This window comes from Sylvia atricapilla, chromosome 4 (assembly GCF_009819655.1).
Source record: "Sylvia atricapilla isolate bSylAtr1 chromosome 4, bSylAtr1.pri, whole genome shotgun sequence".
NCBI lineage: Eukaryota > Metazoa > Chordata > Aves > Passeriformes > Sylviidae > Sylvia > Sylvia atricapilla.
The window spans coordinates 69,620,112-69,645,723 of record NC_089143.1 but is presented as its reverse complement, the minus strand read 5'-3'; the positions used below and the strand labels follow the sequence as shown (position 1 = coordinate 69,645,723).

Sequence of the window (25,612 nt, the reverse complement as noted above, 5' to 3'; positions counted from 1 at the left end):
CCTGGGCTTGTGGGAAAATATTTTGTGGGAAGAACTTATGTGGTCCTGCAAACCTAAAGGAAAGTGGGATTAGACTCTCAGGTTGTTCCATGTAATGTTCCTGAGTAATGCCACAGAAGAAAAGGAAAACTGGTCTCTGCAGAGTGTGAGATGTGTTAACAACGGAACACTGTCTCTGTGCTGCTGTTACAATGGGTTTAACTTGGAGACCTGTCAGCAATTAATTACAGTTGACTTTTAAAACAGTCTTTTTTAGGTAAAGAACTTTTTATTATTAAACCTGCACTTATCTTCACAGGCTCAGGAATTTTTAGTGCTTGAATTGGTTGCAGAGGCAATTTAGCATCTAAATCCCTTTAGAGACGAGATCATCTCAGTTCTTTCCATAACAAGAGTGTACAGTATTTATTTCTGCTTTTTGTACAACTGCTACTTTTTAAAATTGTCTTTTGGCTCAGCTACCTAAAGCCAACCTCTCCTATTGCCACAGTCTTCTGACTGTGCCTTCTAATTATACAGCACCCGGGAGGAATTCAGTCTAACACTGTCTTCCTTCAACATGTTGTTACATCACCCACAGAAAGATCAGAGAGATAACCCTTTGTCCCAGGTAAATTAGAGCAAGTGGAACAGCAGAAGCAAGCTGGCATTACCTCTTCCCAGAAACAATGTGAGGGTACACTAGGAAGAGGACTGGCTGACCTCAGAGCAGACTTGCCTTCTGGAGAGAAGAGGTGTCCCACTGCTGCAGGCTTTGGAACAAAAAGGTCCCAGAAGTTAAGACTGGTGATCTCCTGAGACCATGTAGTGAGGTAGAGACAGTGACAGCTCCAAAAGTCACACTGCTTTTCCACTCTGGTTTCTGGAGTTGCTGAGGAAGTGTCCTGGCTCTAAGACATCAGCATTTTGGCTTAGAATGATCTGTATTAAGAAATGGTTTGAAGGGCTCAGGAGAATATGCAATGGATGGAAATCTGTGGGAAGCAATCTCGGTGCTGTCTGAAAACAAGAGACTCATAGCATTTCAGAAATTACCATCATTTTTGGGTGTCCATGTTGGGTTTTAACCCTTTTGGTACAAAGTCCCAATTTCTAATGGGAAATAACCTGCATGATGGAAACTGAGGGAGCTGAAGCACCTTAGTATTTCTGAGAGTCTCAGAAGGGGGGCACGCAAAATGAAGTCACAGCTCTGGAAATTGTTGGCTGGAGAAGGGACCACTGGATGGAGCTCTTGTCCTGTGGTTGCCCCCCCTCTGATTACCTGAGAGGCAGGACCTGTACCGGAGAGGAATTCCGCTAGAAAACCAGTCTTTGAACAAGGTAAGGGGCTGGCAGTCCAGTCTGATAGCATGGTGGTGATATGCAATAATACTGTATTGCTTTATGAGAAACCTACACTTTCTGGACAAGGAGGAAAAGTTCAAGCAGTGTGATTATCTGTGAGCATTTGGGAGACCACATTTGTGAAGGTGGGCAAGTCTGAAAGGTGCCAGGTAAAGATTTGGTCTAAACTGGTGGCTCTGGCCTTTCAGAGCCAAACACTTTTGGTTCCAAATTTGCTGCTCACCTGAAAATCAAGAGTTTTCTAGATGTAAGGGGCAATAAATCCAGAAGAAACTACATGTATGTGCAGCTCATGTAGTTACTGAATCATAAAAACTGAATCATTTCAGAGAAATGTGATCCTGTTCTCTGTGGAGATGTGTGGTCCAACTTCATTCCTGTTGTTGGCTGGAAGGAGCAGAATTGCTAAGTTCAGTCTCAGAATTGCTGAGGCTGACACTGTTGCGAGTGGGGATGGCAGGGAGTGAGGGGTCAGGGAAGGTCATGTGGTTGTATTTGGCTGTAGGTGATGGTTTGAAGCTGTGTCCTGAAGGAAAGTGCTTTTAACAGAAAGATTTCCAAATGGCATTTGGCCTAGTTTTATGACAAAGATGTTGGTCAAGGGGGGTTTTAATATGATTAGTACTCACAGGCACACAGTCTGAAATAGCTTAAAGGGTCCATCTTTTCTTCTTTCTGTAAGTGAAAAAGCAGAGGACACTTCTTCAAAACCTACTGAAGGGTTTTGTTTTAAAGACTATAAGTGTATTGTTTGACTTGACTGTTTGGCTTCCTTGAACTGAAACAGGCCATTTTATATCATTTTATCTGCCTTTTACCATGCATTTAAAACAAGGCCGTTGCTAGTTGCCTGCCTGGTTAGGAGTTAAAAGGACAAGTGAAAGAGTGCTTATGACACACTGTGTATTTTTAAGACATGGAGTTCTTTGAGAGGAAGGAATTAGAATTGGAATTCTTCCAAAATCCAGTTTTAATAAATTGTGCGTGACATCTAAAAGGAAAAATCCTGTCTTTTCACTTTGTTGTTCTTTTCATAAAAACAGTTTGGATCTGTGTGTATGTGCCTGTGCATGTTGCATCACCACTTTGGACACAAGTTTATGATACTGACTGGTGAGATCTCTGGATTATCCTGTAAAATCACCTGTCAGAATATCTTGCTTTAAGGACTATGACTTGCTTTCGTTTTTATTTTTGTTCACCAGTTTGGGATAATATTTGCAAATTACTTGTATCCAAAGAAAATTAAGTGTTTTCTGCAGGAATTTGTGGCTAGCTCAGGTTTGCCTGAGATGTATAATTTTAGGTGCAGTTATGCATCCAGCTCTTTGTTTCCTCTGCCTGCAAAGAGTGCCAAGGATGTCATATGTGATTGGTGACATATGTCCCCTGCCTTTCAGGGGAGAGTTAACCCTGCCCTTCCAACTCACAGTCTTGGCATTCCTTGTTAAAAATTCCTGACTGACTATTCAAAGTCTTCGTTATTCATGTATGTGCAAAGATTATTAGGACAGTTATTGGGAGCTAGTGGTAGCTAGAAGGCTGTAACATTGTAACATTACACATGTGTTACATTACACAGTGATGTGGTGTAAGATGTCATTCTATTGGGGCTTTTTACAGTGTGCTCCCAACAGTTCTACATGCTTAGTGCTGTTTGGCCAGATCAAGGCTTAGACCCCTGTTGTGTGCTGTTTGTGGGTGACACACTCACCTCCCTGTCCTATCAGGAACTGCCTCCAAAACAGCTTCCCAGGGCTTGCTGGCTGTGAGATGCTACTGGGAGAGGAGTAAGGAATTGAAAGAGAATGTGGGTCACATTTTTTTTAAGTTCTTTGTGGCATATGCGTTATGGCACGATGCCTCTGGAAAACAGCACTTCTGGTTTAGTCATGCCCTGTGCTTATTATGGTCCTGCTGAGGGATTCCAGCAACTTGCCAAGTGCTAGTGCCTAGCAAGTGATAGGCATCCCAGCTGCAGAGCCATCTGCCTCGTGGGTTGGGAAGAGTCTCTGACAGCTGGTGGAGATGCTAGGTGGGAAGAGCTGGTGCACAGACAAATGACATGCTAATCCCAAGTCGGAAAAGGGCAGTGATGCCAGCCATGTGGGATGGGGATTTTTGCCTCGCAGGTGTCTGCAGACCTGCTGTCTCCCTAGAGCTAGTGTGCCTCTCCTTCTGCCATTGTTGACCTTGTGCTCCCAAACTAGTCAACACTTGGGCAAAGTGTGAATAGAAATCACAGAGCTGAGAATCTAACTGTGCCCTGCCTAGGTGTGCAGGAGGGTCATCAGGAAGTTAACACTGGTGTTTCTGCTGTGTAAGCTGCAGGAAAATTCTTCTGCCCAAATTCCTGCTTGCTTGCTGAGCTTTGACTGCAAGAAGAGTGAATAGAGCACATGAGAAAGCTCTCCAGGGAATGAGCAGCAGAACGAGCTTAGGAAGGACAGAGTGCTGTGCTGAAGTTTGATTTTAGCAGCTGATTTATTCTAATATGAAGTTGCAGCCCAAAAATGGAGAGACAGAATATAAAAATACAGCAGTGAAAGTGATTTTCCATGCTAATGGCTAATTTGGCTTTCTGTTTTTAACTCTGCCCAGAGTTAGCTTTGAATCTACTTACATGATGAAGACATCAGCATTGCCTGGTTTTGAGAATCAGGCCGGCATTTAAATGCAAGCTGAAGTCTATTTCTGTAAGTGTCATGCAGAACACTCTCACCAAACTGTTAGAATTTCCTGCTAATTGTAGTGTTTCATTTCTGGCCAACTGCATTCCAGAATGGCTTCTCTCTAATGTGCTATTTACTGACTCTGTTTTTGTAGATAAACACACTGGTTTAGCAATAGGAAATTTCTCTTCCTTGCACAGTGTTCTAAAGCCCCTTTAAACTAGAAAGAAATCTATAGGCTAATGTGGTAATTTTGATTTATTAACTTGAGGTAGGTATAAACTCTTCCTGTTGGAATGCTGACAATGTTTGTCATTGAATGGAGATGCTGGCACATATTGTATAGGAGGCCTGAGATCTGTAATAAGTACAAAGGCCATAAATATTTAAGGCCTATTACATCCCATCCTACCTTTAACACATCCTTTAGTGCCATTTAATGGAAAATAACATAAAGTAGATCTAGGAAAACAGCTTAAAATGAATTGATGACACTCTGTTACTTGTGGAAAATGGAAATAAGGTTTTAAGGCAAAGCCCTATAAGGCTTGGGGCTCCTTACAGGGTTGCATTTGTCAGCACATGCTTTGCACAGAAACCCCTGACCTGACCCAGACCTGGGTCTTGAGCTGGGGCTCAAGGCAGTGGTGATGCTGAACGGGAGAAGGGGGCAGGCCCCCAGACTGGGGGTAACTGGGAGGCCCGACACTCTCCCTCAGACAGCTCATCCTTTTTCTGGTTTCATGTTTTACAGTCCCAGAGTCATGGTAGGAATAGCCACCCACACTCATTTGAGTTGGAAGGGACCTTAAAGCACATCTTGCTCCACCCCCTGTCATGGGCAGGGACACTTTCCACTAGCCTAGGTTCCTCCAAGCCTTGTACAACCTGGCCTTTGACACTTGCAGGGATGGAGCAGCCACAGCTTCTCTGGGAAACCAGGGCCTTACCATCTGCACAGGGAACAGTTTCTTCATAAATCTAAACCTTCCCTGTGTCCATTTAAAGCCATTCACCCTTGTCTTGTCATTCCTGTCCTGCCCTTGCAAAAATTGCTTTCTTGTTAGAGAAAGTGTCTTTCAAGAGTTGTTTTGAGAGTTTAGAGTGGAGCCTTCTAACGGGAGAGGCAAGGCAGCCAACAGATCCTGAGCACTGGGAACTAAGTTTCTGCTCTTTCCAGCAGAGAAGGAAGTTCCTCTTGTTTCCCTGTATTTATTGGTTTGAAGGACTGAATGTGGTCAGAGTAACTGTTGAGAGGAAAGCAAGGGTCTCCTAACATGAAAAACAAGTTTTTCCAGGGCTTAGAATTCCACATCTGTAGCCTGTATGGTGAAGATGTAGCTAGGAATACCAAGTGCCCTGCTTTTGTCCTCTTCCAGTGAGTCAGTATCTATTTCTGTGTGAAAAATTGTAACATGAAACACCTTAAAAGCACTGATCCCTACAACAATAAACAAGTAAAAGGAAAAATTGAATCCTTCCTCCAGCTGAAAATCAGAGCCAAACTGCACTTCCAAGGAAGACTGTTTTGTGATGTCCTTGATAACAGTAATAACAATAAAGGTCATGAGAGCTCTGCAGTCCTGAGACGTGATGTTGCTTGCTCAGACAAGTGGCCCCTGCTGAGACTCAGATCAGGTACGTCTGATAATGGGGATGAAACAGCCGTGTTTATTTTTGGAATGTGGCAGAGAACCTGTTTCTGGTCCTTGCTCTTCTATAACAGTCAGGTATTTATTTACACAGTCAGAAGCTCCAGGGCTTCTCCCGTAGAAAAGGAGTTTATGTATCTGAACAGTTCGTACCTTTCCTTCCCCTTTGTGTGCTGATGGCATAAGATCTTAGAACAGAATGGGATATTCCTTATCTAAGATTTGTTTCTTTGCAAGGAATTAAATTGTAAATATTGGTGATGTAAAATCTAATTTTGGGAGGATATTCTATATTATAGAATATCACGATGGTGCAGTGGATATGGAAATCGATCTATCTATATTTGTAAGATGATCAGGAGTGCATTTTTTACTTTGTGTGCCAATCCATATTGAAGAAAACAGATCAGGAATCTCATGGATGCCCTTACCCTGTGAACCAAGTGTGCTTTGAAAAACTAAATGGGTGAATGTGTCTGTGCCTGATTATTTTGTATACTTGGGCCCTTCTGTTTTAAAACCTTAGCAGCTAATTTGAAAACTAATTGCATTTTCATTTGAAATACAGACGGAATAAATATAGAAGTCAATGACCTATTCAAACAAGTCAAATTAAGTAGCAGCAGGAAATCGGAATATACTGATGAAGTCTTATATTGCAAAACCTTCACTTCCCTTGTTAGGCATGAGAAAATGACTGATGTGTAAATTGAAAAGTATCTTATGGGAGAGACATCATAAATAGAGGCCAGACTTAATGAAGCCCTTACAGAGTGAGGGAGAAAGACACTGGATTACAAACTCAGTGTTCAGGATCTCTCCTAGAGTCTGCAGGAGAGATTTGGGGACCCTTCTGTATGCAAGGACTCGTGCAAGGGTTATGAAGGACATACTGAGGAAGAGGGAATATGCTGTTTAGCAGTTGATGGGACTTTACCAGGAAAGGTTAGAAAACTGCAAAGTTTGGATACTTGTACTTTTAGGCACTTCTCCGTATAAAACCAAAGACAGGCTGTTGTTTCAACACTTCCAGGACGCTTGGTCACAAAATAAACGTGGATGTTAAACATCACTTAAGCCTTTTGTCTGCCTGCCTGATATGGTAATAAATGCCTGAATTGCTCTACTTACTTTCTGTCCTGAGAGATGGAGGGGCCTCAGGCAGCAGCTTTCAAAACTGCAACACTTTGGGACTTAGCTGGAGGAATTTGGTTTTGTGTTTTCCCATACTACCTTAAGGGTCTTTGAACATGGTTTTCTTTATGACTCTGAGAAGCTCTTTTGCATCCAAGTCCCAACAGTTTGGGTCTCCCTTTTACTAAAGGTGTTCAGTCCAAGGAATGTGGTGGGCACATTGATGTTTTCCTCGGTGTACTTGTCATGCAGTGTTTTCTGCTCTGACTGCTCCGATTTGCAAGTGCCATTGCATGAGTGTCATGGATGAAGTTGTACCAGTTTCAGTGTGCATGGGACACATTTTCACTGCTTCCTAGTATTCGCTAAAAACAGCGGACTCTAAATAAATAATGTTTGACTGCTCTAATTTTAGCATAAAATTAAGATTACTTGTTAGCCAGCATTATTGTTCCAAAGACTGTAACATTATCCAAGAAACCAGCAGGATTCATAGGCATGTTCTGCTGGAGAGTTTTCGCACAATATCCACCATAAACTGTTGTCTGTTGCTATGAAACAATCTGAGAAGATCAAATGGTGGATAAACATTGCATAACTCATCAAAGAGATCAAGTAAGGTGTAGAGATAAGGGATGGAAGTAATTGTGGCTCTAGTAGAGACTTGAGGAGAAGTAGAGAGCTGAGGCTGGAAAACAGCGTTGAAGCCATGTAGGCATGAAGGAACAGACATCCTAGTTAAAACACTGGTGAAAGTTCTTGTAGGAAGCTTTATGCCTGGTATTTTAGTCTGATCTCATGGTATCCTTGAAGGATTTCATCTTCTTTCCGTGCAAAGGAATCATAAAATATTTCAACAAAAAAAAAAAAAAATTGAATATTTTTCTTACTTTGTTCCATCTTGTTGCTTAGTTAGGAGCTTCTTCGTCTTAAAAGAATGACTGCTTTCTTTGTAGTGATGCATTTTATAACATGAATGTTCCACTGTGTCAGAGCATCCAGGCTGACAACATAGAGTTGTCTTTGCTTACCAAATCACCCCAGACTCGTGCTTCTTTCATGTGTTTATGCAGATTTATTAAATCCATTCTTGTCATCCCTTAGCAGAAGAAATCAAACAGAAGATAAACCACTCATATGCCTGCAGCAGCATTCCTGCATTGGCCAACTGCCTATTCTTCTTCCAAAAGCAGATTACTCCGTTCCACCCAGAAAAATCCTCTGGTAAAAAGTTTAACTTTGCTTTGTGCTCTCGGGGTCATCAAAGAGAGAATTTGGTGGGTCGGAGGAAGTGGGGGGATTTTCCAGTAAGCTGTTAAGTGGCCATGGAAAATGTCTGACCACTCAAAGGCAAGGAGCATGGAATAATGTCAGCTCTTTGGTTGATGAGTAAGAAAAATCTTCGGCAAGTTTTTTAACCTGGTGTTTGTCTGAGTTAGCAAAGAATTTAAAGTGATTTCAAGAGAAATGGATTCCCCCACTGATTTCACTGGGTGCCAGCTCTGACTTGGAGATAATGTTTACTAAATTGAGTTAAAAACTTCCCTGCTTTTCAGTACAGGAAGGAGGAGAAAAATCCTGCTAAAAAGAACTGCAGAGACCATTTCAGAGCTCTTGTTTCTGGTGACCTTTTAATAATGCACAGCAGGACAGAAAGAAGCACTGGTCAAGTTCCTTGGCTTCAGACAAATGATCCCTATTTTCTGAGGCTGAGCTACTTCAGCCCATGACATTTACGGTACGTAACATTTTACAGGCTTCCGGTGGCAGTTCTACAAATGTGGCAACGGGATGTCAGCTCCGAGAGGAAGGAGCCTTTTTTATGTCTTTGCATCCTGGATAAATCCCCTTGTGTATTGAGTTTTGGTGTCTTCAGTTGATTACTTAGGCAAAAGTGTGAAGGGAAATACTACAGAGCTAATTATAATTGCTTTTAATTAGATTGCAAGAAATTTTAAGTGAGCGATGCACACACTCTATGAGATTAGTGCTACTTTGCAACCAAAACCATAGAATCCTGGAATGGTTTGGGTTGGAGGGGACCTAAAAACTCACCTGGTTCCAAGCTCCTGTCATGGGCAGGGACATGTGTCTCTGTAGCATGTGGGTATGGGGCCCAAGCCATAAAGCACAAAGAAGTGTTGGAATACATGGACCTGTAAGTATTCTGCTGATATTAGGGAACTTGGCAAGGCAACTAACAAAGCAGGAATTTTTGATGAAATTGCTGGTGACACAAGAGTGGGAACCATTTCAAGTATCTGTTCTGTATCCTGAATGTGAAATCGTTCTTAGGAAACTGTTATATAAAAGGTCTCGCAAAATTACCTGCTTTAACAATGTGTCCATTCCCTGCCTCCTGCAGCAGTAGCAACAGGACTGAGTGTGACCTTGTTCCTGTGAGGCATGTATTGGACAGGATGTATATGGAGATGTGGTTAGCTTGTAAGTCTCCCATGTCTCTCATGTCTCTTCTTCCTGTGATTTCCTCTATCACAAAGGAAGTGCTAAAAGAAATAATTTTGTAACTGAAGAACCACATGATTTGTTATTGTTAACAGGAAAATTCTCAAAATTAAAACGAGCCCTCATTTTTGAAAGCCTTGAACTAGTAAATGGATCAATTGAGCCAAATTTTCCAGGAAATAAATTTGGACCTTTAAGGCAGTGCTCAGCACTCCCTCTGGAATGGCTGAAATGGAGGGCTGTGAATGCTCTCCCTCCAGTTCAAGGGCTGTTGTGCTTGTCAGTTTTCAGCTCTCTGAGAAGGAAGCTCTCCTGGCTTCTCATTTGTGGAGATCAAAGCATGGAGAAGTTTAAGAAACTCAAGCAGGGTTCTGGGTGAGCCAGTGGTGATTTCCGAAATTCAAGTCAGAGTCTTTTACCCTGGTCCCACTAGCACATCAACCAAGAGGCAAGTTAATAACAGAAATAAATTAATTCCTTTCTTTGGTTCTCAAAATGCCTTCTCAGAGGATTTTAGAATTTTTTTTAGAATCCTCATTCTACAGACAGCAGCAAATGTGTTCTTTCAAATCCTGGCCCCCCGCCCCTTTCCTCATCAGTGTTAATTTTGGGGGTTGTCTTGGTTTGAGACAATCTAAGGAGAATGCTCTGGACTGAGTTGCCTCACGTAACAGGTTTAACCAATATCTTGCCACCAATAGGGAACCAATACAAGTTGATGCAAGTGAAAAATAATCAGTTTACTAACCAGACGATCATTAAGAGGCAGAAAGTAATAGGAAGTAAGTACTAGATACAGAATTGCCAAATCTCAGAACCCCATGAGAGAGAGAGACCTGAAGTGCTGACTTGTGTCAACAAGTCCTCTTGAGAGCCATCCCTCAATACTGACCAAAAATCAGATGAAAGAAGTATGTTCAGCAAGGGCACAGTAAAAGTATTCAGACTTGTGGACAGGATCCATATAAACTACTAATTTTCAAACAAATGGATGGAATAGTGTATTTTATAGATGTTTTCAATGCTGCCTCAACAAGTCCAACAGATAAAAGAGATTTATTTTGTTTTCCTTCTGAAATACCTCTAAACATGTTTGGGACTGAACTATGTTTTTTCCAAGAGCATGTTGTGCTTCTTTATGTTTTCAGTAGGGATTTAATGGGCCATATAGACACGTGGTGAAAGCTAGGGATTGAGCTGGCCTGAGCACGGATGTGGCTTGTCCGCCCGTCATTCCTGTGGAAGAGATCCAAAACTCTCTGGTAGGATGTCCAGAGGCTTGGCATGATGGGGTGGTGCAAACAGAGGGAATCTAATTAGTGCATACAATGTCTGAGGAATGGGTTTCAAGAGGATGGGGCCAGGCTCCTCTTTCCAAAGAGGGCCTTGGATAAAGGAGTGCGGAATGGGACACAGAGCAAGGAGTAGAGTCTGGCATTGCTCAGTCTTAGGGTCCTGGTGATCAGCTGCCCCTTCTGGAGTGTATTCCCATCACAGCTCTGCACTAGCTCCCCGACATGTGCCCTGCTGAGCAGGGGCAGGTTTAATATGTCCTGTGCTGGAAGCAAGCTCTCCAGAGGAGGAATTTGGTTTCACTTAACCTCTGCATCTCCTTCTGCAACTTTTCTTTAAGGGCACATCTGGAGCGTTCAGTACCACAGTGTGTCTTAGTATGAACCATTACTTGTTTGACACCTGTGCTAGCTGTAGAAGCGAGAAATGTACATTTTGCCAGGCAGTTAAAAATAGCTTGGTTTGTTATAAATCACCCTCCCCTACCTGGTATTAATTTCCATGGAGCTGAAGAATTTAAAATTCTCCTGGTTTCTGCAATGGCTGCACCCTGAATTCAGAATACTGCCCTTTTCAAACAGAGTTTTAATTACATCAACAGTAAGTTCTTTCCAATGTACTGAAATCCTTAAGCCGTAAAAGAGAGAAAATTGCTGGATACTCTGCTGTGTTCTTTTTCTGTGTCTTTTCATTCTTTTTCTTCTACCCTGTGCCTTTGGACTGAACAGGATTCAGTTCTTCATTAGGTGCTCTTGGACTAGGAGCAGTATTGCTTTGGCTTTGTTCCCAAATACAAGTTAATGTAAGAGGGTAATCCAGCTTTCCAAAGCGGAAAAAAACCCCCCAAAACAGAATAACCTGATGGGCTGGTTGTCAGGTTGTGATTACCTGTTCAGGTGTATCAGACTTGTATGTTCCCAGGTAACTTGGCAGTACTGACTTCATTTGTACCAGGTATGAAAACACTGTCATGTTTCTGCTTCCTAAACCAGTATACATCAGAATACATCTTCCTGGAGACACTGTCCTTGCATTACTGAGGGGGCAAAAACCTGGCTAAGTTTCTTGCACTGCACACTTAATGTGCTGGTATGAATCTTATTTCTAGAATTTATTTCCATTCTCATTTCTATCACTTAGTACCATTCCTTAAATCAATAATGTTCTAAAATATTTTCAAACTTGTTTCCCAAAAGTTCTAGCAAAAAGGTAGCAGGAAAAAGTGAATGTTGTGAAGAGTTAATTACAGAAGGAAAATTTCTTCTGAGGCTTAACTGGAGGCTAATAATGAGTTTCCATTGCCTAGAGGTGCTTTGGAATGAGAAGGAAATGGGAAAGGCACTGGAGTGGGGTTAAACTGGTTTTGTTTTTTCCATGCTGGAGATGGCAGATGAATAAGTCCATTCCTCTTTGTACCTGTCCATCACAGGTGAGAGCATCTCCCCATGTGCCTGGTCCACTTCCGTCCTAAGCATTAGGGAGCAGAGGCTGTGAGCCTCTTTGTGCAGCTCAGCAGGCTCTGGGGCTAAGCAGGGTGCTGGCAGGTGCTGCCCAGGAGTAGCCAAACACTGCAGCCAACACCTGCATTACCACAGCTATGCCTGCGGCAGGACTTCAAAGGGAAAGGCAAAAACCAGTGCTTCAGTCATATGTGACCTGAGCTGATTCATGCTGCGAGTTAATTCTTTCTTAGAGACTTGCAGTGTCTGAGACAGAAGGGAAAAGGGATTTCCTTGGGAACAGCTTTTGGGTTTAGTATTTTATCTCATATGCTTGCCTTGAAAACAGAGTCATGCTCCGTTTGCTTCGAACTGCTGAGTAAGGTATGTGATGGGTTTAGGTAGAACTGGAAGTAAGGTGTACTCTATGCTCCAAGAGAGCTGGCTGTGGAGAATTAATATAATTAGAAAATTTTACTCATCTTAGTATCTGAGATAAGGGTTTCGTGGAGGCATATCTTGCATTTTGAATGAGTAGTCAAGCCTTTGCTTTTTGGTTCAGAACCAGGATGAGGGCAAAAGTAGGTGCAATGAAGAGTAACTCAAGTGATGTAAGGGAGGAACACTGTGGAGTCCATTGCTGAACCACAGGTCTCCAATGTCTTCAGTGCTTCTGTACATCAAGAAAATGTACATCCTAGCTTCCCATGCCAGCTCTTTCTTTTTGGTGGCAGGTGTTGTCTGGCCTTAATCTGGGTCTGAATGCAGCTTTCCCTTCTCGTTATTGCTTCTGCTTGTTGGCAGTTCAGAGCTGAAACACGAGCTCGCAGTTGTGCTGTGTCCTCATGTCCGTGCATGCTGCCCTGAGGTGGGGTCTCATGGCAGCAGTGTGGGGAGGGCACGCAGCAGGACGTGAGGCTGGCTTGTGGAGGGACCATGTTTCCAGGAAAAACACATGAGGGGAGGGATGGGCTGAGGTGAGCGGGGTGAAGGGTCGGGTGCTCAGGTCAACCCCAAGATGGGCAGTTTGGCCCACAGACAGGCAGCCAACACGTATTACTTACTGCGTCACTGGGGAAAGAGCTCGCCTTTCACCTGCGGCATCTGCAGAGCAAATTGTAGCAGTGGGGTATTGCAGGTTGTCCTGGACCCCATGCCCTCTGTGCCAGCAGCAGAAAGGGTGTTCATGGGGTGACCCCCCACTTCGGGGCTTACCCTGATGGTGGCAGGCATTGCTGCTCTTGCTTGGATTTAAGGGCTTTAATGGAGACGCTCCCACAGCCTGTAGGGCAAGTGAAGCAAAATGTCACGGGGGAAACTATTTTGATCCCTTTCACTGGGGGGGCAGAGGGGTGGGAAGAAGTGGGTTATAGTAAATGTCATACAGGCCTGGAGCTGGAGTGTCTGTCCAAGTGGGACAGTGTTTGCTGCGCTCTGCGTCTCTGAACTGGAGCAAATGTGGAAGGCGAGCTGCTGCGAGCAGTTGGTTCTCCTGCTTAAGGAACCTATGGGACAGCTGGATCTGTGGAGGGACTGGAGGTAGGTCTGGGCAGCCTGGTTTGGGATGTGACACTGAAAGGCAGAATTGATGAGGAGGGGTATAATGATCTCCAGTCTGAAATCATAGCTCTGCTTTTTCTCTCTGTGCCAGACTTGATATTTCACCAGGTTTTTCCTGTTGATAGAGGTCATGACCCAGATAAGACTCTTCTCAGGTGCAACATCTTTTGCACCAGTTCTGTTATTGTAACAGGAGAGCTTTCCAGAGAATTTAGGAACTGGCGAGTCCTCAGAAAGCCAGCTTTGGGGTTTTCACAATCCTGTGCCTTGCAACAAGTCTGAAAGAATTCAGATATCCATTAGAAACCTATCATTTTGTTGTGTGTTCCTGCTTGCTTAATTGCTGCTATGTGGATGAAGACAGAGTGATTTCATGAAAATTCATTTTTTTATCATCTGTGTGATCTGTCTAGCCTGTGCTAGCATATACAGTTACTTCTCGGATAACATCAGCCTTGTGGCTTGTTGTCAGTGGCAGGTGCTCCTGTGGAGCCAACTTTCTGATCTGTTTAAATCATTCAGAGGAGTGGTATAACATCTCCCTGGAACACTGGGATAGCAAGATATACTATGTTCTGTGTTAGGAAGAGAAAGGCTGTGTGTCTCTCTGTATGTTTCAGAAGCTGTTGAATGTTTTTCAGCATTAATCTACAGCCATAACGACCCAACTCTAACCTGCAGTTATTCATTGGGAGCAGAGTCAGCAAATGCTGCAGAATTGGAGCTGATATTCTGAGAACTGTGGAAAACAATGCCAAGGAGAGGAGCAGAAAAGGGAATTGGTTTGTGACAAATGCATGTATGAGGAACAGTGACGGGCAGAGGAAGGCAAGGGCTGTGTATAATAGGCTCTGTGTTTCTCAGAAAGACCTAGTTGGGAAGACATGGCATAAATAAGTCTTTGAGTCATTCCTTTTCCATACTGGAAAGACTTGTAAACGTCTCGTCACAAACCATCTACCTGCTGAAGGTGTGCAATTTGATAAGGTATGATAGGTTGTACTCTAAGTGTGACAATAGTAACAGCATGTCTAAACAAAAATATTTTCCTTCTCCCATGGAAAATGTTTTTAGTGGAGCAGGGGGACTGAAGTACTGGGATATATTGCTTGTGTCACAGTAAGGGGAAACGCAGGAATGACATCCTGGGGGAGAACTTTGCAGAGTTGATCTGGATGCTACAGCTTTCCCCAAGAATCACAGGGCAGAGACTACTTGTCTGCAGGGGTTGCTGCCCGGCTCAGGGTCTCTTCCCTGTCCCCAGCTCCATCTTCCACCTGCTCCCGACCTCCAGCACAGCCCTGAGGGCAGGAGTAGCCAGGGTCCACCCAGCTGACCCTGCCTTGGGACTTCCCAAGAATGGCTGTGGGAGCACTCGGGGCTGTGGCACAGGTGAGAGAGTGGAGAGTAGAGTGCTGGCTCGCTGCCAATGCCATTGCTTCTTGCCATTCTTCTGCCTTTTATTTTCTTTCCCCACCCCAAAGCATGGGAATGTAGTAATTGCATTTTAACCCAGTTTCCAAAATCACTGTAGCATAGACTTCGGGGGGGGCGGTGGGGGTGGGGGGGGGAGTGCTGAGGGAATCACTTAGGAATGAAAACCAGCCATTAGCTAGTACCGGAGGAGTAGGAGCAGCAGCAGACTGTTACAAGTATGCACTAACAGCCTTGTTGAACAACTGTTATCCTGCATGTTTTTATAGGGAAAAAAAAAGGGTAATTGCATTAACATTTTTTGATATTTGATCCTTGGTACACAAACCTTTTTAGCTTGAGTTCAGGTTGCCTTCAGCTGAAGCCCTCTAAGCATAGAGGCTTGTGTCAAGTTCCTGGATTTTCAAAACTTGGCTGGAGGTTTCATGGCAGCCTTTCTTGTGGTTATTTCTGGTACCTCTGGGTGCCAACTGGAACACAGGGCTGTAGATCTGTGGGGAAGTGGAAAGGGATGGGTGTGAGTGCCTGTATGGAGTAGGAGTCCTTAATAGCAGGAGGCTTGGGTTAAGATGGGGTTTTGAAATGCACAGAGACTTGGGGAGCAGATGTAAGTATGAAATCCAAACCAATTTCCTCATTCCAGCTATTAATACAAGACAGAAAAAAGATCCTTTGAAGTCATTTCAAGCAGCAATGGACATCCCTTGGAATCTCCCCAGCAACTCAGTGAGGAGTCTTGGAATTTAACCTCACAAAGTAAGATTGGTGGAAAAGGAGAAAGAAAAGGCCAGAAGACATTGTCTTGAAGGATGAGAATACAGTGTCCCTCAGCTTCTGCTGCCTTGATATCCTCTCTGTCTCTGTCATGGGTAGGGCACCTATCCATGGGAATAGTTACATGTTAGGCCTGGAGATACCACCAGTCCTTGAACATAGTTTACACTGCCTCGGCTGCAGGGGAGAAACAAAGGATGTCAGTGCCCCGGGCTGCATTTCCCACCACCAGCAAGGCTGTACAGGAAGACATCATGCCCTGGAGAGTAGCTCTTGCCTAAGTAGCTCTGGTAAGAGAATGCTCTGGCCTCAGAGGATGAGCTGGTAGGTGCCCTGAAGATGTCCCCTCCCTTGGTGAGGATGGATGGGAGCTTTGAGGTGGGACCACGCATGTGGGGGAAAACATAGTCAAAAGTTCAAGGCTTTGAGAAATGGAGATAGTCCTCATGTGTTTGTATTAATCAAATTACACGTGAGATTCTCCAAAGGCAATATTTTATTCTGGAGTTGTACAAGCATAAAATGAAAGCCTGCCCTTTGACAGCACTCATATTTTGTTAAAATGCTCCACCAGAACATGCTGTCCCAAATATCTGTTGATACTCCATCATGCCTGAGTCCTAAAGCACACAGAGCATGTTGTCTCAGGACAGTCATCTCCTGTTGCTACACAAATGTTGAAGTGAAGCCTGAGTTTATTAGTTTTTAAGGCAGAAGATATTGTTTCTGCACATTTTTATTTCATACAGTGCCTTAATTTCTATTAGCCTTTAGCTGATATGCCTTGGATTTATTTTGCTTGCTGGGAGGCTGGAGAAGCTGAGTCCAGTCTGACATTTAATCACTTTTAAGTGACAGCTTGGTCCTCATAGCTGTTCTTGCAGGTCACTTCTCCTGAGGTTCCACTGCCTGCCCTTCCCAGTACTTCCAGAGTACCAGGCACTCTTTGGCCTTCAACTCCTACCCACCAAATTGCCTCCTTCCTGTGGAGAGGAGCTTGGATGTGGGTTGTTGGATGCAGCCTTTGCTAGAGACTGCTGCTGGAGGTAACCACGAGTGGCATTTAAATAGGTGGTTTCAGCAACAGGTCTTGTGGGCAGGTTTCTCATCTTAACTTCCTGGTGCTGCCTCACATAAAACACACAGCCTAGTGATTGCTGAATGCGGGAAATGACTCTCAATATAATGGGATCGCAGAGTGTGGATGCTAAATGCGAGAAATCAGGCAGTAGCACAGCATCTGTGAGAAACAAAGCCACACAGATTTCTCATACTGGCCTGAGATATTGTGGCCTGCGAAACTGTGAGGAGGAATTCAAACAGTCCTTGGAGAAAGTAAAACAACCCTTGCAGGTGGTGTTTGTCTCCCTGTTGTTTACTTGCAAGAAGTGATTAAGGGGTATTTTTCCTAACTGTCCAATGATGGTGATGTATTGGTTTGCTGTTCAATGAAGTTTTATTCCATCAGAACTGTCTATAAAAGAAGATTTCAAAGAGTAAAGATCACTCTCACTTGCTAACAAGCCTGAGAGTCTGCCTGTCATTTCTACTGCTGCTCCTAATTAGAGTGACAGCAGAGTGGTTTGGGTTGGAAGGGTCCTTAAAAGACATCTCATACTGACGCCCTGCCATGGGCACCTTCCACTAGACCTGGTTGCTGGATATGTGACAGGTAAGGTTTTCATACCTACAGGTATCCAAAGGTTTTCCAGTGCAGTGTATGGCCTCTGGAACGTTTCAGCTCAGGTTGCTTCTCCCTTTCTCCAGGATGGATCCCAAAGATGCTGGGGGTATTCCTCATCTGCCCGTGCTCGCAGGAGCTGCTGCAGCACAGAAGGCTGTGGAGTTGGAAAGAGCATTGAAAGAGCAGCCTCCTCTCAGGGGTGCTTTTTCCTTATTTTTTTGCCTTGTTTTGGCTTGGACAACACATTTCTCCAGTTTCACTTTCACTCCTATATTTTTTTTTCCTAGAGCACTTTGCTCTTCACACTGCTCTGAAGTGGCAAAGCCTTTTTGGAGTTACATATGCTCCCAGGGAACTGTTGTTTGCTCTGAACTAGACTGTTTCTGCTGGAGTTAACTAACAAATTATTTAAAAGTCATTAAGTTCTCAAAGCTTTATTTATAGAGAACAAATTTCTGGCTAAATGTGTCCTGCCAATGTTTGGTTTTCAATAGTTTGTTTAGGGAATGTTGATGTAAAATATGAGAGACAGACCAAGAGATGTGAAAATCCAAAGCAGTGAATGATGCTGCTGTTTAATTGAAAAGAAAAGAAAACACTTCTGATGACCCAGGATAGACAATGAGATAATAAAGTGAAGCCCTAGGTGAAGGAAAAAAAAAAAAAACAACCCAAAACAACAAACCAAGCCAACCTTTGTTGTGGGACATCACAAACTGTGTCCTTAAAAACTATCAGGAGTTGAGGAAATGAAGTGACAGAAGAGAAAATACAATGTATTTTAAGTACTAGCCACTCCTGGGTAGCTTTTTTCTGTGTATCAAAAGTGGACATGCAGAGGCAAGATCAGGCAACACATGAAAAGTTAACCAGTGGAAACATTTTCACTAGGAATAGAGTCTGTGTTATCACAATAGAAAAATGGTGAAGTGCAAAGAGCTGAGATGAACTGAGAAAAAGAAGAAACATTGAGATGAGTTTTTGTTCTTTAAATTGGCAAAGTGAGGGGAAAAGAGTGTTCCAAGAACAATAACTTAAAGGGCGCTGTAAATCAATCAGTGGTAGGTTGTTTGGAGCTGAGCAATATAGATGTCCATGGATTTATGGCATAGTTTACTGTGGTGGTAGTTTGATGGTTTTTTTCCCAAGTATCCATTGTAATACATCATATGAGAAGGCTGCTCAGGTGTCTATATGGTTGGATGAGGTAGAGAAATCAGTGATTTATCTGTGTTACTGATGGTGTATTTCCAATTTCCTGCAGCTGGTATTTGGCATATTCAAAGGCCTGTGGAGGTGTCTCAGATTGAATTTTTTAGCATCAGGAAAAGATCTAGTCTTGAAGAAAGAGGATTGCAGTGACCTGCGATTCAAGCTACTCTTTCCTTCAGGATGTTGGATGCTCAAGACCAGATCGTCTGTGTTGTAGAGGCAAGGATTCAATTTTAGAGAAGCAGGCAGGAAGCAGTGTACATCAGGGAAAGAATTTCTAATCCTGATGCCTGTCACCATCTGCATGTGGGAAGTTATCTTCAACCAAAGGGTAAAAAGGCTGGCTGGGAGCTGCTGTGTTTTGACAGTAGAAATCCAAATAAGTTGTAAGTTTTATCTGTGCTAACTAGTTGTGTTGTTGGACTTGGCCTTCCACTGAGAGTGGGTGAGAATCCTCCTCATCCTTCCAGTCAGTGATAAAATATTAGAAGCCTTCCTGAGCTGGTGCTTAGGGGGTGAGGAGGATCTTGATAAAGAAGGTGGTTGTTGTTCTGTAAGGATTCAGTGCTCAGAAGAATTGGTCTGGACCACAGTATGGGTACACTACAAAAGGGCTGAAGGCCTTGTTGGTCCATCCCTCCGAGCTTTCTTGGTGGATTTTTTTTTTTTTTTTTTTTTTTTTTTTTTTTTTTTTTTCCCCAGGATTCCAATAGCTGCGGAATGAGGAAGAGAAAGAAACTCATCAAAATGACAGCCGGGGACAAACTGGGAAAAGTTTGTCAGGGAAAAGAAGAAATCCTCCTGATGTAAATACTGCTCATCCCATTTGCAGCCCACCCACATCACCCCTATCAGGTCTGTACATAATTTTTATGTGGATACAATGAGCCCTGTGCTATCCACAAGGGGCTTCACTTCAGCTTTGGATTTCCCTCCTACCCTGAAAAGTGAAAGGATCTGTGTCCCTTCTGACTTGCTTTGTGTCTGAACTCACTCTGAAGCAGAGAGCAGGTGATGTGTTTGAGAGCACAGAGGTGCTTCAGTCAGCTGGGCTGCTTCCTTAGTCCTTTCCTTCCAGAGAGGGGAAGTATTTGTTGTCCCAGTGTCCCAACAGTTGGAGGTGGTGCAAGCGTGTGTTTCAGCATCCTATGCTCCGGTGGGTATTGTGGGTGTAGGAACAAACACACTTTCTTTGCTTTAACAAAGCCCTGCGTTTTTGGCTCTGACCAAAGGCTGGTTTGGCTCCGTTCCCTGTAGCACAGAGCAGGACACAACTCGAGGCATATGAAATCTGCTTTCTCCCTGGGGCTGGGGCATTGAGCTGCCCGTATGCTCATTTCCGAGGGGACACGGGAAGCTCACCCCCTTGGGGGGGCTGCGCTTGGGGCTGGCTGCGGATCTGGGGGCGCTGGGGTGACGGGAAGCAGGGGTGCTTCCCAGCAGAGGGCCCTCGAGCAGCACTGCCAGCTTCCGAGCTGCACTCTCCTGGCTCCAGCAGCTCCGGGCTCCTGGCAGAGGGGGACGGACGAGGTGTGGCAGTTTGGTGTGCTCTTGGAGGAGTTGCTCTTGCTGGAAAGATAAGGGGTGTTTTTACAAGGAGGTGTAAGCGGTTTAGAGAATGCAGTCCTGGGAGCTGGTAGGAGACTGGCAAGGCTTGCTCACAGGTCTCTGCAAAGCCCAAACCTGCGTTGCTTCCCAGAGGAGTGGAATACAATTTGTGTTTTCTAGGCTCTTGAGGCAAACATGTCATACTTTCAGTGCTTTCAGTAGCTAGCAGAAGTATTGGACGGTACCAGAAGCAATAGTCCCAGCTGATGAAATCCCCATGGCTCTTCTTGGGCCCTGAATGAAGGAATTGCTGTGACCTGAGTGGCTCTCCAAGTGCTCCAGGATGGCTCATTGCTCTCAAGCTGACATGGTGCATTATTCATGAGAAGCACATCAAACACTTCACAAAATCCCCCTTAACCCTCCAGTATTCTGCTGTGTCTTACCTCAGCTACATGTTTTTCAGCACCTCCTGTTTCTGCCTCTTCTAAATGAGTGAGCCAGGGCAAGGAAGTCAGTGGGAATTTGGCAGTTTTTCTTCTAAGGGCCCTGCAGTGGTTTCACTGGGAATGGGCAAGCAGAGCTGAGCAGGTACTCTTGCAGAGCTGAGCAGGTACTCTTACAGAGCCAGCACCCCACTGCATGTTGTTTTCACTGCTGACTGAGGCAGCACTATTAGAAAAGTTTCCAAAAGCAATGAGTTTGCTCACCGTAGACCTTTACTAATCAGCTCTCAGGGAGTGCTTGCTTGTTCTGTCTAGATTTCTTGGGAAGTGGATGGAAAGGACAGACAAGTCCTGATTCTTGGTGACTGGAATACAAATACAAGAGCTAGAGTTGCTTTTTGTGGTTCCCTTGGAAATCAGTGTTATTGTACTAATTCAGCTGTAATACTAAGGAATGCAGTGCAGGAATTTGTTGAGTTCAGCAGCTAAAATGTCTGCAGTACCCATGTAAAATGGACCCATGCAGTACTCCATGTAAAACGGAACAAAAAACCTCTGAAACCTCTAGGTCACAAGGAATAGCTGTGATAAAGGATTGAGTTCTGAAAACATGTGTGAGGGATTTTGTTGGTGTAAAAAGGATTTGCTGCACGCACAGGTGTGTTCAGGGTGAGCCGCTTTTGTCATGATGACTTGGCACTGATGTTTGTCAGCCAAGGAAAAGATACTGAAAGCCTCCATGATAAGTACAGCTGCAGTCTCTCAGCATCTAGATCCTTCAATTGAAGTCTTTTTATCCTCTGAAACTTCCTGACTTAGGCTGAATTACTTCTGACTTAATCCAATGCAAATATTTTATCACTGGGTAGTCTGCACAAACCCCTGGAAGTACAGGAGCTGCCAGTTTCCATGTCATTCAGCATTGCCTCTGACTGACAATGCTGTGGTCAGCATGAGCAGCTTCTGAGGAATCAACCAGAAATGCTGCAAGATATATTTATGGAATAACCTGCCCACAGGGAAAGTTTTACCCTACCAGTTCCACCGAGCATGCGCATGTATGTGTTCTCTGATCTTTACCATCAGAACTTTGCCTGTTCTCATTATCCATATACATGTCAGACACTGTCATTGACAGTGATACCTTGCACGACCTCGCTGGAAAACGAGTTCCTGAGTTAGCTGAATGAGGAAAATGCGTGTGCGCTGGATGAGAAGGCAGACCAGTAATTCTCATACAGCAGAAAGCATTTTGGTGAAGGTGGTATCCTGTCCCTGTTCCCTGTTGAGGCATTGCCTTCACTGGGATGTTGGTGAAGGCCATTGGCACAGCTTTTCCTCACCAAGGCTTTGTGAGCAGAGCTGAAGCCAGTGGGCTTGAAAGGCAGGTTCAAACATCCAGACAAAGCCTTTCCAAATCTAACTGCTTCTCTGTGGCCTGTGCAGTGAGGGGAAAGCTAGCAGGCTGTTGTGCTGAGTGATGAGCTCCTCTCTGCTTATTAAATCAAGCAGAGAAAAATATTGGAAATGGCTGGAGAGGTTTGGAAAGGGAACGTGTGAGCTGAGGTGTGTAAGCAGTGCCAGGAAGTACATAGATATGTGTGTTGGACAAGTCAGCTCTAGCCAGCAGGTTTTATTTTGTCAGTCACAATGATAGACAGGATTATTAGTGCACTTTACTTGGGTGTTTCTCTGCACAGAGAGCGTACTCATTTTTAAACTTGGTCGAGACAACTGCCCTGGATCTTGATTTAAGGACTTCTGGAAATGGCTCTGGTAGTGTTTTAGATGATTAAATGCAGCAATATTATATTTAAAGACTGACTTGGAATCATGCATCCTGATGACAAAACATTTTTTTTAGCCAGAAAATTCAATGCACAGGTTTAAAATTACAGTATTTGAAGTTACAGTGAATTGTGAGGAACTGGAATTGGTACAGTTCTTTAGGTTTGTTTCTGAAACAGAGAGCTAAGAGCTGGCAGCTAAAAAGCATCTGTGAGGTGCTTTCACTGACGAATCACAATGCTTGGGGTGATTCCAAAACCCCTCTGAGTTATCCAAGTGACAAAATCTCCAGCAATTTTCTCAATTAGCTAGTGTGTCTTTTCTTCAGAAGCTCCCTAGTTTATTTAAAAATGAAGTCAACCAAAGGTACAGACTAACCGGCACGTCATTATGGATTTAGGGCACGGAGAGAGCAGTCCTTGCTTTGGAGCCTTTGGAAGAGGGAAAATGTACAGTTATTTGGGTTAGGAACTTGAGTACACAAAGCTTCTCAGCTGATGTGGTGCTCTGTTTTTGGAAGAGCAGAGCACTACATTAATTAATTGAAATGAAAGATATTTGTAAGTGATGGGCATCACCACTGTGCCCATTGGAAACTCACCGGCTATGGAAAAACAGGTTCTTAAAAGACTGGATTTATTACAGGGAACACTGGAGCCCAAATCCTAACCCATTCATGTGCAGACTGTGGCTCTGAGATCTTTCAGGAAAACATTAAATGGCATGAGAGGAGAGTGACTTAAAACCAATTGTCTGTTCTCAGTGTCTGAGGGACAGCACAGGGGTGGCAACAGTAGAAAGGAGAGGAGGAATTTGGCAGTGCTTTCGCTGCACTTTGCAAGTGCTGTGGTTTCTGTTGCTGCTGCTTTTTTTTGCCTGACCAATGGATTGCATATTATTCCCTAGTACAGTGTTTGCATGGGTGACAAAGGTGGAGCTTGGTAGCTGAGAAGCAGCTGAAGGGGCATTCGCTGTGTGGTAATCATAAACCTTGCTGAAGAAGGAGGGTTTTCCCCCTGTGGAGCTACAATAGCCTCCTTTTTTCCCCTGAGAGTCCGTGTACTTCCCATGATGGATTGTGAGCCGTTTGCGGAGCTCCGTGGTTTAAAAATATGTTATGGATCTCCTCACCTTGTCCTGGACAGTCAAGCTGAGTGCAGGAGCTACAGCTGACTGAACAAGATATGGGATATTGGCACTGCTTCTCTTGTCCAACAGCAGTCTGGAGGGAACCTTTGGAAGGGCAATTAGTCTCCATAGAAGTGTCTGTGTAGGAGATAGAGGAGGAAGTAGGACTAGGCTGGCAAGAAAGGTGAGCCTTGCCATGCTTGAAGCTAAGGAGAAACAACACGTAAGGTACTATTTCATTGGAAAATTTTAATGAACTGACTAAATAATGGTTTTTATATTTTTCCTGGGTTTGTTGTTGTTGGGTTTTTAATGTTTTTGAGGTTTTTGGTTGTTTGGGTTCTGTTTGGTTGGATTTTTTTCCTATGCTATGTGCTTTTGGCCCAGAAGCGCCCTGGGTCGTGCGTTTCCAGAGGCAGGGAACCTGCCGTGGGAGCGCGGCAGGCTGTCACCAGCCGTGGGCAGCCCGCGACAGTTTCCCGGCGGTGCCACCCGCCCAGGGAACGCATTCCCCCTGGTTGGGGGGGTGGCTTCTCCCGGCCTGACGCACAGAGCGGCCGCGGCCAGGGTCAGCCGGAGCCGGCTGGGATGGGTGGGTCCCGCGGCCGCCCCTCCGCTTCCAGCCGTGGAAAGCCGCACCTACCCCGACGCGGCTCGGAGCTCGGGGCGGGGAGCCGCAGCCCCTGCCCTCAGACTCCTCCTACGGGCTCCCCGCCTCGGGCCCCGTGACGCCGAGCGGCGGCCGGGGATGGGATGGGACGGGACGGGACGGGCCGGGATGGGAGCGGGTGAGGGGACGGCCGAGCCCGCCGGCGGCTTTAAATGCAGGCCCGGCCCGGCGCCGCCAGCACAGCCGCGCTGCTCGCTCGGGCTGCCGCGGGTGCTCACCCGCACGGACACGGACACGGACACGAACACGGAGGGGCAGGTGTAGGGCTGCCGCCATGCCCCACTGAGCCCGCCCGCAGCCCGTTCGTAGCGCCCGCCCGCCGCCCCGGCTGCCCCGCAGCCCCCGCCCGCCGCCAAGCTGGAGGAGCGCCGCAAGCCCGAGTCTAGGAGGTGAGTGAGCGGGAGCGGGGTGGAAACACCGGGCTATGCTTCTTCCTCCTCGGTGTCTTTTTCGGTGCCCAGCTCTGCTGAAGCCAACTTTTAAAACGCTTCATGGTGTTTGTAAACTTTTTTTACCGTTTCAGTTAATCTTCAGTGAGTTGTTAGCGGCCGCTGAATAGACAGCCTCGTCTTTCCCAGGTTTCCAGTTTTCCACCTGGTATATGGTCATATGGAGTGTTTTATTATCCAAGACCAGCTCTTTGCTGTTTGTTTGCCCTTTTCGTGCTTCCTGAGAAGCGCTGCCATCCAGAGTGAGAGTACACGAGGAAGCGAGGATTTAACCATCTTTAGGCTTGTTCCTTTTTTCTTTACAACATTAGTTACTAATCAGTTTTTATTTTGTTCGGAGCGCATCCCTTTAGCACTCGCTTTCAGGAGTGGCACTCGGATGGGCAGGGAGCTCCCACGACGTCGAAAAAGGCACCGGGCTCTCCCAGGAGAGCGGGGTTCGGTGCGCGTGGCCGGAGCTCTGTGGAGTCGTTGCGCAAAAGCTGCTCCTGTTAGTAGAGTTGTGTCCGTAATGAGCGAGGTCGGGCCCTGGGGCAAATCTGAGCGGTAGCAGCTCCGTCGGAGAACTGCTCCATGTAGTATATATAGGTACTTGCTCCTTTTGTGTTAGAGAGGCACAGTTACTGTGCATCTGGACGTGACTTTGTGCGTGTGCTCCCAGCTGATTAGGGACTTGGTTCAGGTTGTTCCTATAATGTACATATTTTCTGTTTATAAAATACCAAAGCAAAACCAAAGAAACAACCAACCAACCACCCCCAAAACCACCAACCTCCTTCAACAAACAAAAACGAACAAGCAAAAAACCTCTTGTTAGATTTTACAAAATGTGTAAAGTTGTATATATTGTGTGTGGGACTAATATGCTACTAAGTGCTGGTGTGATAGGCTGCAGGAACACGCCTAGTTCTTATTT

At 44.8% G+C, this 25,612-nt stretch overlaps 1 protein-coding gene across 8 annotated transcripts in view; it reads left to right on the top strand.

Moving 5' to 3' along the window:
• SLC4A4 (solute carrier family 4 member 4) overlaps positions 1–25,612 on the top strand; it is a 141,151-nt gene that overhangs the window by 350 nt on the left and 115,189 nt on the right. The window contains exon 1 of one of the 8 annotated variants that reach the window (XM_066318273.1): positions 13,423–13,542. The exons of 1 other annotated variant lie outside the window; for it this stretch is intronic. In XM_066318273.1, coding sequence (XP_066174370.1) covers positions 13,460–13,542 — 83 coding nt within the window. In that variant the 5' untranslated portion in view covers positions 13,423–13,459. Of the gene's footprint in view, positions 1–13,422; positions 13,543–23,719; positions 23,806–24,308; positions 24,637–25,612 lie in introns of those variants that run through there. 6 more of the 8 variants (XM_066318278.1, XM_066318279.1, XM_066318275.1 and 3 more) reach the window with 6 other exon arrangements.